The sequence below is a fragment of the Narcine bancroftii genome, chromosome 8 (genome assembly GCF_036971445.1).
Source record: "Narcine bancroftii isolate sNarBan1 chromosome 8, sNarBan1.hap1, whole genome shotgun sequence".
Lineage (NCBI taxonomy): Eukaryota > Metazoa > Chordata > Chondrichthyes > Torpediniformes > Narcinidae > Narcine > Narcine bancroftii.
This window is the reverse complement of record NC_091476.1, coordinates 131,452,660-131,472,311: the sequence shown is the minus strand read 5'-3', so window position 1 is coordinate 131,472,311 and position 19,652 is coordinate 131,452,660. Positions and strand designations below refer to the sequence as shown.

General features: G+C 41.0%; 1 protein-coding gene across 12 annotated transcripts in view; it reads left to right on the top strand.

The window, feature by feature from the left end:
* Nucleotides 1-19,652, top strand: part of cadm1a (cell adhesion molecule 1a) — a 338,433-nt gene that overhangs the window by 112,664 nt on the left and 206,117 nt on the right. For 2 of the 12 annotated variants that reach the window (XM_069894894.1, XM_069894895.1), the window contains exons 2-3: nt 13,403-13,516; nt 15,564-15,753. The exons of the other annotated variants lie outside the window; for them this stretch is intronic. In XM_069894894.1, coding sequence (XP_069750995.1) covers nt 15,666-15,753 — 88 coding nt within the window. In that variant the 5' untranslated portion in view covers nt 13,403-13,516; nt 15,564-15,665. The remainder of the gene's footprint in view (nt 1-13,402; nt 13,517-15,563; nt 15,754-19,652) is intronic. 12 annotated transcript variants of the gene reach the window in all.

Here is a 19,652-nt window from a genome sequence, read left to right as displayed (position 1 = left end):
CATGGTACAGGAACTGCTTCATCCAAGATTGGAAGAAATTATGGAAGGTGGTGAATGCACCTCAGAACATTACACAAACATCCCTTCCCTCCATCTACACTTTTGGATAAGCAGTAAACACCCAGAAGAACCCATCCCACCCTAGATGCATTATCTTCTCCCATTGAGAAGTTTCCAGAATGTGAAGTCCAACAAGTTCATAGACAGTTTCTTCCCACAGTCACCTGGCTCCTGAATGAACCCCACAACAGAATTCCCATGCTGTGCACTGACTGGCCTTTCACTGAAACACTTCACACTGATGTAATCTGATTTTTATGGCTGTCTGCATGCTTGTGAAGAGAACCCTCCTTACTGCACCAGGTAGAATGTGAAGATAAACTTGTGCCAGGTCTGCTGGACAGTGCTGATTGTGCTCTATAGCGAAGTCAGTGGAATGAATTGTGGGGGTGGACTGCAAGGTAGTGACATGGCTATAGAGAAGGTTGTGTCAAGTCACAAAGCAATATTGATGTGAGGGTAATTTTGGCACAGCAATGGCAGATGGAACTTTGTCTTGGTCAGTGTGAGGTGAGGCATTGTGGAAGGCGAATAAGGGTAGGGCATGTTTAATGAATACTTCCTGGTGCTCTAAGTATCGAGGGACATAGGGATCCTGGTGATTCCCTATGTCAAAGGATATGTTGAGGTGGCAGTACAGGGGGATAAAATGAGGAGGCTTGCTTACATTGCTTGAGGCATAGAAGAGAAGAGCCAGGAGGTTGTGGTGGGATTTTATAAAATCTGGGTCTGGCCATTGTATAATTCAGGTGACCACACCACAGGAAGGATGAGACCTGCACTGGAGAGGGTGCAGGGGTGATGCATTAGTGCTGGAACACCAGTTACAAGCAAATTCTGGAGTGGCTGATGGATAGAAAAGTAAGGACATAGATGGTGGAGGTTTCTCCAGAGGATAAGTGTTTGAAGCCAGAGGGAATTCTTTAAAACAAAGAGCAGATGTTTTGCAGGGGAACTGAGGAATTTTTTTATTGAGTGTGATGAAATATGGGGGTGGGGGACAGGTACTCAATACATTAAAATCCAGAATTCAAGCAACCAGCAAAAAAAAGAGGAAAATAAATAGGTAAAAAATACAGGTTTAAAATTGGCGAGCCTCGCTGTTACTTTTCAAATCACACAACACGCAATCTGAAGCAACCAGAAAATTCACTTATTTGGCATCTACCAATCCCCATAGGTGCCAGATTTCAGGGGCTTTACTGTACTTGTGTGTTATCTGTTGAGCACCTATCGATAAATCAGGCCTCCTTGTTGGTAGAGGTATGGAGGACCTGTTTCTGTGCCTAACAACTGACTCTGTGCTAGATTTAATACAGCCAGCATTACAGCCTCTTCCTGACTTTGAACCTATATGACTTGCAACCATCCGTACATACGACAAAAAAAATGGCTCCATGTGTACAATAATGACCATCTCTCAGTTGCCATTCGGTAGGCGTGGTAAACTTACCAAAGAAGATGGTGAGCAAGAGGAAAAACCCATCCCCTGCTGATCGATCTGGCAAGAAGCCGAGGAAGACACTCAATTTGGAATTGAAAATTACATACGACTTCTATGTGCCACACTGACATACTTCCGACTTGCATCCATTTCGAGATATGACCAGTTAGTCAGAGTGGAATTCTGACATATGGCAGGGTATAAATGTATTAAAAAAAACTGCAGATCTAAGCGGTAAGATGGGTGGAGTGTCTTGATCAAATGAGGAGAGGATCATACATCATACTCTAGGCCTATCCGAAGACTGCCTTCGACCGAGGGTTGGGTGGCCCATGGACTCAGTTACACAGCACAGGAGCAGAATTCCATCCAGGGTCACTGTGCTGGGTGGACCCTGGATGGCCTGTGGACTCAGTCACACCGCATTGAATTAGACCTTTGTCCAGAGACCCTGCTGACCACCCAACATCCATTTGCACTAATGCACCACTAATCTTAGTTTTAATTCTCCTCCCATTTCCATGTTGTGCGTATGTGTGCAGGTTGCGAATGTCCTCTTCATTCCAAGGATTTTGCCAGTTTTCTGGTTGAATCGTGGAAGGGATGGTCCTAGTGTGACCTGGACTTTGCCCAGGCCAGCAACCCATGAACAACTTGAGCAGGTGGACAAACCCATTCTCTCACCTGCACTGGGGCAGAGAGCTGGGGAACTCCACAGGGCATTGTGAGATCCAGTTGACATGCTTGTTGACTCAACTGGTCCCTGTCGAGGCAGGACCACAGGACAGTGCAGGGTGCCTTGGGCCAGGTGTACTGGTTGGCAGCCTTGATGACAATCACTCAGGTATTTTGGGGCAAGGAAGTTGTATCCAAGTGGAGGCTGGTATCTTTGCCACACCAGAGGATGCTGGAATAGCACTGATGTATCAGCTGGGGTTTACTGGTGTCTTGGATAACCAGGGCAACTTGCTGTTTCAATGTGAAGATGAGTTGAAGCACATCGCAGTTAGTAAAAAGGGTGATATTTTTGTGAGAGGGGTGACCTTTAGTGCAGCAACTGTTGCTCCAAAACTGAGCCTTGTTAAAAGCAACCCTTCACTAAATGCAGTGGAAATGGAATGTCAGCTGTGATTAAATCAGTGCATTACGACAGCTTGAATGATCATTAGTGCTGCTTGTAGTTTATCAACATCTGTCAGGAGGTGGCTTCTTCACACAGCTGACACAACTGACCTTTCTAATGAGTGTCTGTACCTGGCGAGGGAAATGATGCTCGTACTTTAAAACGATTAAAGAAAAGTGACATGCTTTCAGAAATGATCAAACGTTAGGGGCCAGCAAAGGGAAGAAGAGTTGGATTCCACTGATTCCAACCTTGTGCTCAAAGTTCTCGTCCATGTCTCTGATCTCTGCCTATCTAGACTGGGGCTACCTTGCCCAACTCTTGCCTTTGAAGAGGGAAGAAGCATTCCTGCAAATGTTCTGAGCTCAATACGAGCAGGTGGGAACTCTCTTACCTTTCTAAGTCAGAATTTGTGAATTCCAGGCTACAGTTAAGATACTGAACCAATAGCCTGAGCTCCATATCATTAATACAAGGGCAAAAGCAGAACCCATTACAGAGCTGGACAATTTAAATTCAAGCTATTAAATAAATAATAAATCTATAATCTTAAAAAGCTAGTACCAGGTTTGGTATAATAAGTCGACCCTGAAAGATTGTCATTAAAAATCCCTCTGGATCACTACTCTTTTACCAGCCTGTCCTGCCTGTGATTCTGGACCCATCAATGTGGTTTATTCTTCACTGCCTCTGCAGTTCAGGGATAATTGCTGAGATTGCTGGTCACATTCATATCTTGTAAACAAACAAAACGATAATTCAGGCCACTAATCCAGACTGACAGCCCAGTGCAGTACAGAGAGCAGGAGCAGATGCAACAGATGTGAATGAACTACAGGCCACTCTCACATTTCGACATTGGACATCCCAGGGCACTGCTGACGATGAAAAGGGCAGTCTCTCTGATACCTGGCAATGATTATTCCATGGACATACATCATTACAATACATTACATGTCTGACTGTGGGAGCTTCCTCTGTACAATATAATCATGACTTCAAGTATCCTTCAGTATCTATGAAGTGCTTTTGGATGCTCTTGAGAGTGCAGCATTTTATACAGATTCCTGACACAGAACCGTCCTTCATGGTGTGTACATTGGGGAGAGGTTGTCCACCGGGGAAATGAAACCGGTGTTTGTAGAACACCTTGCACTACTTCAGACTCTTTCCCAAAATGGTTTACTATCATTTTTGAAATTTCCTAAGGCTCTAATTCACCTCAGGATGAAGTCTGCACGTGGACAAATGAAACAGCCACCTGGCCCGTCAAGCCTGCTCCTCCATGCAATAAGGTCATGGCTGATCTGGTCGTGGACTCAACTTCATCTATCCACCCATTCCGATAATCCTGAATTATCCTTCGATGCAAAAATCTATCTAAATGTGTCCTAAATATGTTAATGATGCAGCCTCCGCTGCTTCCTTGCTGACTCAACTGGTCCCTGTTCCACAGATTCCCTATTTAGGCATTCCCTTCTAATATTTGTCCTAATTTATTCCCCTGAATCTTGAGCTTCTATCTCCTTGATCCAGTCTCACCTATCAGTGGAAACAATTTTCATGCCTTTCTTATCTATCCCTTTCATAATTTTATACATATCATTCCCTCTCAGAATTCCAGCGAATTCAGTCCAAAGAACTCTATCTCATATGCTAACCCCCTCCTCTCTGGAATCATAGGCTAACCCCCCCATCTCTTTGAAATCAATCTGGTGAACCTCCTTTGCACTACCACTTCCAAAGCCATTATCCTGTCTCAAGAAAGGAGACCACAACTGCACTCAGAATTCTAGGTGCAACCTCACCAATACCTTGTACAGTTGCAGCAGAACCTCTCTGTTCTTAACTTCCATCCTTCTGGAGATGAAGGCCAACATTCCCTTTGCTTTCTTCATAATTGGTTGCACCTGTAAACCAACATTTTGCGATTCATGCACAAGTACTCGCAAATCTCTCTGCACAACAGCATACTGCAATCGCTTGCCATTAAACAGTATTTGGATCTTCCATTTTTCCTTCCAAAGTGGATGACCTCGGCATTTACTAATATTGTACTCCATCTTCCAGACCCTTCCCACTCACTCTCTTCACAATTTGCTTTTCCACACAACTTAATGTCATCAGCAAAGTTAGATACAGTACACTTGATTCCCTCTGCCAAATAGTTCATGTTTATCATGATCAGTTGTGGACTCAGCACCGACCCCTGCAGCATTCTGCTCACCACTGATTACCAAACACATAAATTCCCATTTAGCTGAACTGTCTGTTGAACCAATCCTTTACCCAACTTTGTGCATCCTTATGGATATCTTTTTATGTGACACCTTATAAATCAACTTTAGAAAACAAGTACATAGCATCCACCTGTTCCCCTCTATCCACTGTGCTCGTTATATCCTCAAAGAATTCCAGTAAATCTGAAATATGGCCTGTCCCTCCCAACTCTATGCTGGGGTACATAATGGAACAATTTATATTCAACTGTCTTACTACTTCCATACTGCTAATTTCAAACATTTTCCTGGACTGCAGATGTTTCAAGTAACTGGGCTGTAGTTCCCTGCTTTTAGACTACATTTTTTTTAAACAGTGACTTGATATTTGTTGTCTTCCAATCTGCCAGGACCTGATCAGAATCCAGAGAATTTTGGTAAATTATCACAAACACCTCTACCGTAACTTCTGCAATTTCTTTTATGTCTTTGAGATACATTCTATCTGGGCCAGGGAACTACTTCGACCCATTAGTTTGTTCAGCTCGACCTCCTTCGTGAAGGTGATGTATTGAGGTCCTGGTCTCCTATTGCATCCATAGCATTTCCCTTTGACATGTCACACTGTGAAGACAGACACCAAATAGTTGATCAAATCCTTGGCATTTCTGCATTACTCAATGTTAATTTCCCCCTCTTTATCTTCGAAGGATACACTTTGGCCACCCTTTTCCATTTCATATGATATAAACTTTAATTGTGTGTTTTCTGTGCATGTTTCCTTTCCTGATCTATCTTCCCCTTTCTTTGTTGCTTGCTTGGTAGTTTTCTCAAAGAACTACTTGATAAAGCAACAATCTTCCAGGTTCCCACTGCTCATGAGCTTTTTAGTTTGATGCCTTACTTTATTTAGGAAGGCTGGCTCTCCCCACCCTTATTGTCCTTGCTTTTTAGAATATACTATTGTTGAACACAGTGAAAAATATTTGGAAGTCCAATTGCTCCTTAACTGTCCCACCATGTAGCTAGTCTGTGTTCTCATCTGTGCTCGCCAACTTCTCATCCTTTTCTAGTCTCCTTTGTTTTGGCATAATGTATTGGTTTTATTTCAAACTGTAACACCGACCATTTTTTAAGAAATTCACTCATGTTGCGATCATTCTTTCTGAGAGGATCTTTGGCTGTAAGATCAATAATTGTACCAGTCCCATTGCACAGCACCAGATCTAAGATAGCATGTTCCCTTGTGGGTTTGGTAACCTTCTCCCTGAGACTAAGAGGGCTGCTATAAATTGCTCTTTGCTTTCTGAAAGAACACATTTCATCCAAAAGGCAGAAACTGGGAGGAAAGTACTGGAAACAATGCCTGTAGTCCGCAAATGTGAAATTGGTGTGATCCAATGGATTCGGAGATGTCTATCACAAGTGTCCCTCACAGGGTGCTGAAAATCACTTACACTCCTGCTTTTGTGGTAATGCCAGAAGTTTGGAAGAAATTCAGGCTCGAGCCAACAAAATGTTTACCTTTCTGGCTAACATTGCAGTGTTAGCCTGTCCTTAAGCTAACAGAGATATGCTGGAGGGACTCAGTGAATCAGCCAGCACACATTGAGGGAACTGGTTTGTCAACATTTAGTCTTGGGACCCCTTTACAGCCTGCCCTTGATTGTTCCAATGTCAGCCTGCCCTTGATTGTGATAAACGATAATCCATTGATTGATCAAAGAATGAAGCAGGTGTCTAGTTGTGTTCTCGTCCTGGTTGTTGTCTATCAGGAAAGGTCGTAGACAAGTCATCAAATTTTACGTTTGTGGGAGCTTGCTGTGCAGTTGGCCAGCACTTGTCTGTTGCAATGCTGGTCTCATGCAGAAATACTATGCACATGCTGTACCTCCTGGAAAAGACTAGCGGGGTGTGAGAAATGATGAAGTTAGTGTATCGTGTACAGTCGAGTCTTTGTAGGTTTCCAGAAACCCACTTTCTGGTGCCTGTATTTTCATGTTTGTTCAATTTTTCATAATGAATAAATAACATTGCTTAATAAAATTCAAATTTTGAAAAAAAAAATTCTCAAGGCCTTACCCAAATTTTGTGCAAACTTTAAAAATAAATTACAGCTGAGTTTCGGATAAAATATTAAAATCACAGTGAATTTTAAGTCAGTAGGGATATCCATTTCTATTGGAGAACCAACTTGAGCTACGTAAATGCTTTTCTACAAACTTCCACTAACACCATTACATCACACTCTGGACTCTATATATATTTTCCAGTTCACATCTTGAGGAGGCAGCTAATTCTTTGCTGCACTCCAGGGGTATGGTTCCTTATATTCCTGATTGGATCGTTGAGTGTCTGATGGCGTGTTCAAGGGCAGTGTCCTAGAGAATTTCTGCTTTATCACAATTTGGAGAGGTGTTGACTCTGGAGTAATGTACAGGTTAACCCAAGAGGCTGCATTAGCCATGGGTCCAACCAGATAGAACAGCAATGCTGATAATTTGCTAGCGTTAATATGCATTGCAGGGAACCTATTTTAACTTGTCATAAAAAGTCAAATTGGAAATGAAATTGATCTTTGGCTAAGGGCTAGGAAATGGTTTTAATACATTGTGGAAGTTCATCTTTCAGGCAGTGAAAGCGAGCAGTTTTTTTTCTCTATCAGTGAAGGTGTGTTATAGAGATTGCAAAGTGCGGGCCTTAATGAGGTAAAAATGAATTTGGCACTGGAGTGGAACAGTTTCTGAGCTCAGGGTTTAGAAACTGTCAGGATAAGAGGGAAATTTTGACTTCAGAGAAGCAGAGAAAATTATTACAAAAATGACTTAAGATCTGCTGCAAAGACCCAAGTTATCACAAGGATTCATTTTTCTTGACAGTGGGCTCCTTGTATAAATTTGTACACTCCGCCATTGTCTTGAGGATGGCTCGCACCATATATAAAAGATCAAGCGGGGTGTTGGAACAGTTAAAGATCATATTTGCCTGTTTTGTTTCAGTTTATCAGTCATATACTCACATGAATATAGGAGCAGCTCTTTCATATTGACATGGCTGCTCGACACTGACTCTAACTCCTGTGCCATTTCTCCACACTCCTAGATCTATCAAATATTTATCCACTTTCACATTTAATACTTCCAGCATCCAGCATCCTCCACCAAATGGCCCAGCAGATTCCAAAGATTCACCACCCTCTGCTGGAAGAAATCCCTATGTACCTCAGTTTTAAAGGACTGGCCCTTTGCAGTTTATATTAGACACCCTCTCACTCGTGAAAACATCCCAACATTCTTCTTTGTCATTCTTGAAAGAATGTTTATTCAAATCGGCTACACTACAATCTTCCAAACTCAAAGGAAGACAGAGCTAAACCCTCTTGATTGGGTAATGGTCTTGTCTGAGGAATTAGCCCAATGAAGCTTCTTTACTACCTCCAGTGTTGATATATCTCTACTTTGGATAACGAAGCTAAAAATGCACATAGTATTCCAGGTGGGCCTGTACAACTGCAACAAAACCTCCCTATTCTTAAATTCCAACCCCTTTGCAATGAAGATCAGAATGCGGTTTACTTTCTTCACCACTCAGACCTGCTTTTTGTAAATGTATTGGTAACACCGAGGGAGCTCTCTGAGATGTTTCTTGGGAGCCATTCACTGTCTAATTTGGGTCGACCTCCATTGTAATCACACAGGACATGCACCAACACCTAATTTTCCTTGAGAATGTTCCCATGACCACTTTCTGAACCACTGGTGAAGCTGCTCCCACGGAGCCCTTGACCCAGGAGCTCTAGAATTTGTGCCCAGTGATAATGAAGGCACAATGTGTATTTCCCAGTCAACCTTGAGTGCAGCTTGCTGATAGTGATGTTCCCATGTGTCTGCTCGTCTTGTAGCTGAGTTTGCTGATGCTGGGTAAACACCCGTAGTGATGCCCACTGGAGCTGTCGTGATGGTGGGGCAGGGGTGTGTGGAGGGTGATGGATGGGGGGGTCATGATTGAGCGGGCTCTTCCACCCTGGGTGGTGGTGTGGTCATGTGGTGTTTGAGCTGCTCTCTTCCAGAGAGCATTTGATCATACTGTATTCCTGGTTGGTGACTTTATTCATGTGTCTCTCCTTTTCTGAGCATGTGAGGTACTGGTTACTGCTCTGAGATGCTGAGTAGACTGTTTGCAAATGTTCGTCACAACTCTCCAGTCTTTCATTTGGGCTGACTTTTCTTCAGGTGAGTTACCGTGTGACCTCTTGACTAATGCATGGGGTACTTGATGTTCTCCTTTGCATATTCAGCTGTACACAAAGGCTTAATTATAGGACGCATAGATTTATGGCACCCTTCCAAGTGATAAATTACCATGGCCCACGTGATCATGTTCAGCAGTCAAGTTGAGGAGCTAGGTTAACAAATTGGGAGCTTTCTATTCCGCGATTTGAAAAAAAATCTTTTAAGAACTGGCAATGTTTGCATCTGCTTGCCCTCTCACAAATGGAATTTGGATATGAAAAATTGCAGCTGTTACAGAAAATATAATGAATCTTCAGTATAAATTCTGAAGCCCGAAGATCAGTGCCATAATTTCTAGCCTTTCTGGAATGCTATTAATGAGAATGGAATCGTAAATCCTATTTTCTCTGTATATCAAGCAGCCCAACAGCCAGTTAGATGTACTTGTATTTGGATAAATATTGCGCATTTCTGACATATAGTACACTGTGCAATATCAAAGGAGAGGGGTTTCCACTTTGTAAGGCTTAGGAATGCACTAAGCTCCTTTTGTAGGGGGTCACTGTTCTTCAGAATAATGGTTGAAGAAAAATGTGCCGCAGAAGATTTCAGTGGAGCATTTCTAAAGCTGAAATTTTGTGGACATAGAAAGCTGAGAGTGTTCTGGGTGAGGTTTATGTCCCTATAATGGTCAATCTCCTTAACTAGGATGACAGGAAAAGTACATAATGCTGCTTTTTAACCTGTCTGAATAGATAAACCTTTCAAGTTGAAATTTTCTTTCTTGCAGAAATGTCAAGCCATTTTATTAAAATTCTGTTTGCCATAGTGCCTGTTGAATTTTTATTTCAGCATTGCACACAGCTGGAGCACATTTCCTTGAGTTGAGGGATTTTTGCCTCTTTTTCAGATACCATCTTCACTTAATTTCCTGGAATTGAAAGGTCTAATTTCAACATTTTAATTTTTCCCCTAAATGAGAGCACGTTGTACAGTACAATTAATTAGAATTTGTTATTGAACAGATAAGTCCCGTACCATGTGCTAATACTCTGCACCAAAAAGCCAGATATCCATTTCTATTTAATTGTTCTTTTCATCAAGGGAAAAGTAATGATGAGGTGTGAGGGGAGAGTACTGCTTGGTCACTTACGTTGAATTCCCTCCAGTTGGAAGCTATAATTGCTACGATGACTTAACCATATAACCACTTACAGCACAGAACAGGCCAGTTCGGCCCTACTAGTCCATCCCGTAACCAATCCCCACCCTCCTAGTCCCACTGACCAGCACCCGGTCCATACCCCTCCAGTCCTCTCCTATCCATGTAACTATCCAGTCTTTCCTTAAATGTAACCAATGATCCCGCCTCGACCACGTCTGTCAGAAGCTCATTCCACATCCCTACCACCCTTTGTGTAAAGAAATTTCCCCTCATGTTCCCCTTATAATTTTCCCCCTTCAATCTTATACCATGCCCTCTAGTTTGAATCTCCCCCACTCTTAATTGAAAAAGCCTATCCACGTTTACTCTATCTGTCCCTTTTAAAATCTTAAACGCCTCTAACAAGTCCCCTCTCAATCTTCTACGCTCCAGAGAAAAAAGCCCCAGTCTGCACAACCTTTCCCTGTAACTCAAACCTTGAAATCCTGTCAACATTCTCGTGAACCTTCTCTGCACTCTCTCTATTTTGTTTATATCTCTCCTATAATTTGGTGACCAAAACTGTACACAGTACTCCAAATTTGGCCTCACCAATGCCTTGTACAGTTTCATCATAACCTCCCTATTCTTGAATTCAATACTCCGATTTATGAAGGCCAACATTCCAAATGCCTTCTTCACCACACCATCTACCTGAGTGTCAGCCTTGAGGGTACTATTTACCATAACTCCTAAATCCCTTTGTTGCTCTGCACATCTCAATAGCTTACCATTTAATGCAAATGACCTATTTAGATTTGCCTTTCCAAAATGTAACACCTCACACTTATCTGTATTAAATTCCATCATCCATTTCTCAGCCCACACCTCCAGCCTTCGTAAATCACCTTTTAATCTATGGTAATCTTCCTCACTGTCCACAACACCACCAATTGGATTGCTTGTGCTCCAGGATCCACAGTGATTTCAGCTATGCTTTCCTGCAGCTCTCAGTCCTGCGAGATTCAGATCCCTGCTGGTATTTGTGTCAACCCATGGGCAGTGGACAAGAGCAAACGCTGTTTCTTGTAAAGCATCTGGAGAAGGCCCACACCAAATTGGGTCATGATCAGCCCAATGATCGCTGCACTGCCAAACCAGGGCCACTTGTAAATTGGAACTTCTCTGGTTTCTATTAGCTTACTCCCTGCTCTCTCTCTCTCTCTTTCCCCATCCCTCTGTCTTTTTTCCTCCTGCTCTCTACCCCCTTCCCTCTCCATTTACAGAGCCATCCCCATTTCCCTGTTTGCTCTTGTGCCCCTCCCTCCCTTATCCATCTATTACCTCCTGCCTGTGGAACTGTGTGTGCTCCTCTCCTGCCCCTCCTCCAGGCTATTTGCCTACATTTTGTTCATACCTTGATGAAGGGCTCAGACCCGAATGTTGGGTATCTATCTTTATCTTTGGTATATAAAGTACACCTCTTGACCTGCTGAGTTCCTCCAGCGTGTGTTTTTACTTCAAACATGGCAACTACAGACTTTAGTTGTTCATTTAATCATAACAGAAACTTGAATTTTCACATTGTTTTTCATACCCATGTGCATTTTAAAGTCAACAAAGAACTTTCCAAATGATGCAGGAAGCACAGCAAGCTCCCAGAGTGTGACAAAGATCATGTGATGTGATACTGATGAGGCCCGGGCACTGGTTACATCCACTGCACCATAGAACCTTTCATGCCAGTCCGAGACAGCAGGCAGGCCTTCGTTTAATGTTCCTGCACAACATTCCCATAGCACAGCCCTGGATCATCAGGCAAGATTGCTCCAACTGCCATTCTGGGTCAGGTAGCTGCCTGCTGGATGTTCATAAGCACTGAGATTGCCGTTTGCTTGGAAATTTTCTGATTAGATTTTTCCAAATTAGCATTGAAAGACCTTGTAGATTTTTTTTCTTATATAAGAATAAGTTTGGATAGTTTTAATCATTTTTTTTTGCTAAGTGTGTGGTTTTCTGCTGAGATCTCCATGATTTAATTGTGGAGATGGTAATTAACCGTAATACTGAACTTATAATTCTGTTGCCTCCAATTCTTGTGCAGCTGTTGTTTGAACTTGCAAACGGTGAAGCAGAATCCAAGCAGTTATGGTTAAAGATTTGTTGTCATGCTGAATATTCCTGGGTAGGAGTTGATGCTGCACGATGCTGTTGAGTAATGTACGCAGTGAACATCTCTCCTCAACTGCCTTTGATGCAGATGACCCCCAGCAGAGTTCACTAGGTGTTCATTGTGAGGTACTCTTCCAGTGTTTAAATGATGCACCATACAATTAAAGGATTTTCTAACCAAGTCAAAGCATTCATGTGCATTTGGGTTTGGAATCAACTAGTCTTGAGATTAGTGCCTGGGTTCATGTATTTCCCAGTGCTATCTTGAAATAAACCCAACCTCTGTAAGTTGAGAGGGTCTTCAGATAAATAGGTAGGGCAGATGTCATGCAGACATTTGAAAGAAACCATTAAGTCTAAAATTGTTAATGTGTGGCTTCTGGAATCAGATGCACCAATTGTCTGTCACCATCTGCTGCCCATTTTCACATTAAGATGGACAATGGTCACGTTCTAATCATGAATAAACCTATTGAAATGGCATTTGTTAACAAAGTATTCTAACATTATTAACAGACTAATCTCCATATCAGCTTTGCCCTGGAGAGGCCACTCCACAGTGACTACCAGTGGTCCAGTACCCATGGTCGATCATGACCTACAGAGGCCAAAGATTTATAAATCTTTTTCTCCCATATCACACAAATAATGATCAAAGACATCTCTTAATCATTGTTACATATACAGTATTATTTATGGCACTTGCTTTACGGTTGATAATATTTAGGGAGGTTCCTTGGTATTAACCTACATTGTATAAACAGTAGAGCATCAGAATATTGAGGACAGTCTGGTCGATGGCAGTGATAGCCCTCCTCTCCACCCCTTCAGTCCTTCATTCTTGTCCTAATCCATCTTTCCATTACTTGTTACCTTCGTAGCCCCTTGACTATTCCCACTGGCTATTTGCACTCACATTCTGAATCAGGAAAGTTTTCCATTTATTTTTAATTGTATTAGTTATCTTTATATCTGTATTTGAAGTTGATGCTATTTTGTATTTTACAGCCCCCAGTTCTGGCACCTTTACAAGCACGCATGACCACAGCCACCCTGTCAATCCTCTGGTCTTAGCTGCCTCTGAGCCAGTGTGCTCTCGCTGATGGGTAGGAGCTTGGTAAAGTAAGGCAGTAGCACAGCATAACTACAACCTTCTATTTTATTGCTATCAATGTGATCAAGGTTTCATAAGGTCACCATTTTGTATTTATTCCAACGATAGTTTTTTTTAAAAGAGTTTGTAGTTTATGGAATTATTAGGGCCTTTGTCATGAGCATCAAGGATCAGCCAGGTTAATGAGCTCCAATTGTGTATTGCAATACATTCAGTCCATCCTTGGGTGCAGAAGGAGCATGATCTGGTACTGAAGGCCAGTAACTGAATGGGTAAGCACGGATCATATCTGGAAGGATGCATGGATGCTTTGTGAAAGACGAGCCATTGCATGTCTCTTGCAAGCAATCTTGTTGTCCTGGAATGAAATACATTGCATAGTAAACACCATGTGGGAAAATTATTGATGAGTTATTGTGGGAACAATCATGTTGTTGCAGGGCTTGCAGCTACACAACTTTGTCTTGTAGATTGGCCAGCGGCTAAGAAAGCTTTCCTTTGTAGGCATAATCCTTCAGACAAATAAATAGATCAGACTTCAGATTCTTGGACTGTGCCCCAACACATAGGCTGCCCTTCAAACAAGGTGTCAGCCTGAATATAGAGTGGCCACACATTTCAGTGGAGGGCTTTGTTGAGTCTTGCATCCCCACCCACTGAGCTGCTGGAATGAAATTTAATTAGAAGAGAGAAATAAAGTATGAGGAGAATTTTAAGTCTGAATTTCTTTTTCAATTTGTTAAATATAATAAATACAATACAATGAAGAAGAGGATGAAATTGAAAATACAGTATCACATGTATGCATATATCAAGATAAAACTTCAAACCGTATAAACTCAGTCCCCCTCCACTGAGGTAAAGACATCAAAAATATTATTTAAATATAAACCCCACCTAACCTACTCTATTTAAAAAAAAAAGGAAAACTAACCAAAAACAAAAGTCATCTGAGTAGCTTATCTCTAGGGTTAGATATATTTTGTAGCTTTTGAATCATACCGTGAATCAAAAAGCAAAGTTAAGACTATATCTCATATGGAAGAGTGGATACAATTTAAGCCTTAATTTCTGCATTGAATTTGGAGTGATGGAATAAATTATTTAAGAAAATAACTCTGCAACTGCTATGCCTGTGTGCCATGCTGGAAAGGATTCCTGTGTGTCACTCACACTCCATTTAGACACCAACTCCCTCCACCTTTGGTACCCAAGGTGATATCATTGCCAAGAAGCAGCAAGGAGTTGAGGGGGAAAGGACCTCCTGAAGGATCTCCAGGGTTAACCAGACTAACAGCAGGAAGAGGCTTTAGAAGTTTATAGTTCCAGCCATGACAGTGTTCCCTGGATAGGTTTGGGTAGATCAGGATAGGTTCCTTTCACTGATGTAAGTTTCTGAAGGATAGAGTTAGGCTGTCCATTTTTATGTTTTTCCTGATACTCAGTATGATACTCTTTACATGCTCCTGCTGTTTCTCTCAGAGACTGGGGACAGGCTTTACTTGCTCCCTTTCATATTTCAACTCAATCATTTTGGTTTTTGCTGACTTTTGTTCGCAGAGAAGCCCACTGAGGCTTAAAATGAGAAGTGCCAAGAGAACTGTTACCTGCTCCCTAATCCTTGATTCAGGAGGCTGCTCCAAGCTTTGATGTAGAAAATTGCAGGAAATGCCCTGTTATCTTACTGGGTGGGGTTTCTTGGGCTCTGGTGATTTAGTGCAGCCCTGGATTAAAAGGGGAAAACCTTCAATGTGCCCAGCAGGAAGATTTTGCTTGGCAGTAATATACAATCCTTCTAATTCTGCTAATTGAAAGCCACCCTTGTTGAATTCACATCTTTAATCACCTCGATGCAAATCGGTGAACATCAAAGGTTAACTTGGAAAATTTCTGGCATGATCTTCAGTAGTCTGTGCAATGTTAATCCTAGAATCTAAAAGTGTATGTTAAAGAGTGGGAAATAAAAATGATAGAGGCTTTCAGTTTGTATCGGAAAACCCGCTCTCTGAAACATGGCTGTGACTTTCTCATTCTTGGCTTTATTTCAATAAATAGCAGGTAAATTCCGCAGAGAAAACATTGAAGATCATCTGCTTCATTTAAACTGTAATTGGCAACCATTCCGCAATCCAATCTCTTCCTCCAAGTTGCTCTCTAATGGTCATCCTGGGCATTTCCTTGGCGTGGACGATGGACTTGATTTCACTCAAAGTGGACGTGGGAACTGCAGACACTCACAGATCGGGTATGAGCTGGCAAATGACATCTCATTCATCCACACAGACTGTCGTTTGGCATCTGTGCTGAAAATTACAACTGGAAATGACCTACGTGGCTTTGTAAACAGGGTTTTGCTAATGTTTTAATTTCTGAATTTGAAAATTGTTGGCAGGCCTGTTAAGTTTTGACAGTTAAATTTGCTTTGTGAGCTGATATTTGTTCCCATAGATTTCTTGAGCATATCATTCCTTAGATTGATTCAACTGCATGCTGTTGGCAAAACAGCGGTCATTGATTATAAAAGCAAAGCTTCTCTTGTGAATTTTCAGGACAACATTTTCAGCAAATTAGACAACCAAGGAGGAATTGGGTCTTTGTCGTTTAGTGCAACAAGTGGGAACTCCTGAATGGACTGTTGGCTGATTAAAACCTTTTACCAGTTTCTGCCTGTACTGAAGGTCAATGATTTCAGGAGCTGCAGTTGGTGTCAACAGTGTGACCCCACCCCCCAACTGAGACATGGCAAAAGGTTTCTTGCCTTTTCCTGTTTTTTTCCCCCATTTGTTGGGGTGTGTTGGGCTGCACCATATGCCCAAGACTAGAAAATATAGCCTCAAGATTCGGGGGAGTAGATTTCAGACTGAGATAAGTGGGTCCCTGGTTCCAGCATTCACTTTGTTTCAGATTTCCAAGTCGGGGTGATCTGAGACTGGTGTTTCTTGCAGAAGTGACTCAAAACAAATCTAAGAACTATGAACAAGATCAGGGGACCATCCCTCATTGCTTTGCTTTAAACTCTGAGCTGATGAACTTAGGAATTCATTTTGGAATCTGATCTCCTTGAAGAAGGTCAGAAATCTAAAGTGTGTTGGTAGATGTGTTTAGATCCTGTTCCTCTTCCCCATTCCAGAATCTAGTCCCAGTTGGTACCTTGTGTTGTTCTAGCCTCAGAAAATAATGTATCCTTGCTGAGATTATTAGAATGTGGAATGAAGCCACGCTGATCGTGATGTTTTAAAAAAAAAGGAATTAAACACTTAAAGACATTGAAAAGTGTGAGTGAGCCACAGCTGGCTTTGATGTAAAACTAGAGGATTGTGGATGAACTGAGGTGTCAGTATCTGATCCTTAGATAACAGAAAGGATTTTAACCAGGTCAGGTATGGCAGGGCCGTGACTGAGGGTTCTATTATTAGAGTATTTCTCTTTGGTTTAATCCGATGTGTATTTTATGCAAATCTGTATTTTATATAATCTCCGTTCATAGAGAGAGGGATTGCAGTATTTTGTTCCTCAGTGTACTTGATGACTGGAGAGTGGTTCTGTTACTGGGCCAGAAATCCTGAAACCTGGGCTGACAACCAGACACTTCACCTCCCACTGAAGCAGCTGGAATATTTTGATTCAGTTAATTAAATTATCTGGAACTCAAACAAGCCCATAACTTGTCCTGGTAATGATGAAATGACTGGCTTGTTGTAATGAAGTCAGTAGGTGGGCCAATTTGTGATTGCAGACTCAGATCAATGTGGTCGATGAACTCAATGTCTTCTTCTATGCCCAGTTTGACTACAAGAACAAGGAAGAACCACCACTCTGCAGCCCCATGTCCCCTGATGATCCTCTCCTCTCCATATCCGAGGATGACGTGCAGGCTGCCTCCAGGAAAGTGAATCTGAGGAAAGCATCCAGTCCAAAGCATGGAGTACCCAGCCGAGTATTAAAAAACTATGCTGACAAACTTGCCAACATATTCACATACATCTTCAACATCTCACTCCAGCAGGGTGTGGTAGCCAACTGTTTCAAGCAAGTGTCAATCATGTAGGTGCCTAAGAAGAGTGTGGTAACCTGCCCAAATGACTATCGACCAGTTGCACTCATGTCAACAGTGATGAAATTGTTTTGAAAGGCTGGTGTTGAAGCACATCAGCTCCTGTCTGAGTGGCGACATGGATCTGTACACAAAGCCCTGGAAAACCTAGATAGCAAAGATGCATACATCAGGATGTTCTTTATAGACCACGTTTCGGCATTTAACACCATCACCTCAAAACTGATCAGCAAAATCCAAGATCTGGGTCTCAACACCCCACTTTATAATTGAATCCTTGAGTTCTTCTCTCCAGACCACAATCAATGAGGATTGGCAAGAAAATATTCTCCATAATCCCCATCAGTACTAGAGCACCCCAGGGCTCCGTTCTTAGCCACTTGCTATACACCTATGACTGTGTGGCTTGGTACAACAGCAACATCATCCACAAAATCGCTGACGATGCCATGGTAGCTGGTTGTACCAAGAGGGGCGATGAGACACCATACAAGAGGGAGATTGAAAACTTGGTGAATGGGGAACCAAAAACAACCTCACAGTCAATGTCACCAAAATTAAGGAGATGATCGTTGACTTCAGAAAGGGAAAGCTAGAGGTTTATAATTATGAACATTAAAAAATATATATTTTATTTAACCATTTTTAAACCACAACAGTAAATACATTTCATTCAATAACGTATTTTCAAAAGGTAAAAAAGAAAAGGAAAAAGAAACAAAAAGAACTGGAGAATGTCAAGAGAATAAATTGTTAAACAAAGTTTTTAATAACATAGTGGTGCCAGGGATTACCAAGAGAAGGAGTCGACAGATTGCTTATTAAGCATTCATACCTACACCATATAAATAAGGGAACCAAAACTTCCAAAATACCTGATACCTTCACAAGTAACTATGTAATTCTGCATGGCACCTCTCCATTCCCAACTCAATATCTGATTTCCAAGTAACAGCTATACACTCCCTAGAAACTGCTTAAGCAATTTGTATAAATTCAATTTGATACATAATTAATTTCAATTTAGGTCTTATGATCTTAATATTACCCAACAAAGAGCATTGGGTCCTGCAGGAACCAAATTCTTATTAATCGTTCTGAAACATTCCCAATAACTTTAACTTTAGAACATTCCCAATTAGAATGCAGAAAATATTCACTTCTTGACCACATCAAAAACATAAATCTCATAATATAGGATTCAATTTCTTTAATTTTTGAGGAGTTAAAATATAACGAATGCAAAACAAAATTATATTGAACTAATCTGAGTCTAACATTATTGATTTTTGTCATATTATCCCTACCTCTTCTATTTGTTTATTTAAATCAGTTTCCCATCTTAATCTCGATTTATGTTTCCCTATTTTAGGGGCTTATTTAAGTTAATTATACATGACAGAAATAAATTTATGTGCATTAGTATTACTAATCAAAAATTCCAATTCACTATGAGTAGATAACATCAAAGTAGGACTTATCAATCAAAAAAGCCATTACTTTATAGTAACAAAAGAAAGCATTATTTGGCACATTAAATTTATTCTTCATTCATTCAAAAGTAATAAATCTTTCATCTTCAAAACAATCTTATATTCTCTGCACACCCATCTGCATCCAAGTCCTCAGAAATTGATTGTCCATGAAAAGAAGAATGTCTATTTTGAAATAAAGGCATTTTTCGAGACATTAAACCTTTCGCACCTATTTCATAATCAATTTTATTCCATAATTCAATCAAATTTATTCCATAATTCAATCAAATGTTTTAAAACAGGAGTATCTCTATTTCCCACCAACAATTTTGAATTCCATTTATAAATAACAATCCTGTATATTAATTTCTCCTATTTTACTAAATTCTATATTAACCCAAACCGACAATTTTTCTACTTCAAACAGTACATTAATAAATCTTAATTGAGCTGCCTTGTAGTAATTCCTAAAACGAGGAAGTTGTAAACCTCCCAATTTAAAATTACGTTAATTTTTCCAAAGAAACCCTTGCCATTTTCCCTTTCCATTAAAAAAAATTCAAACACATATTCAAGTCTTTGAAAAATTTCTGAGGAATTGAGATGGGAATCAAC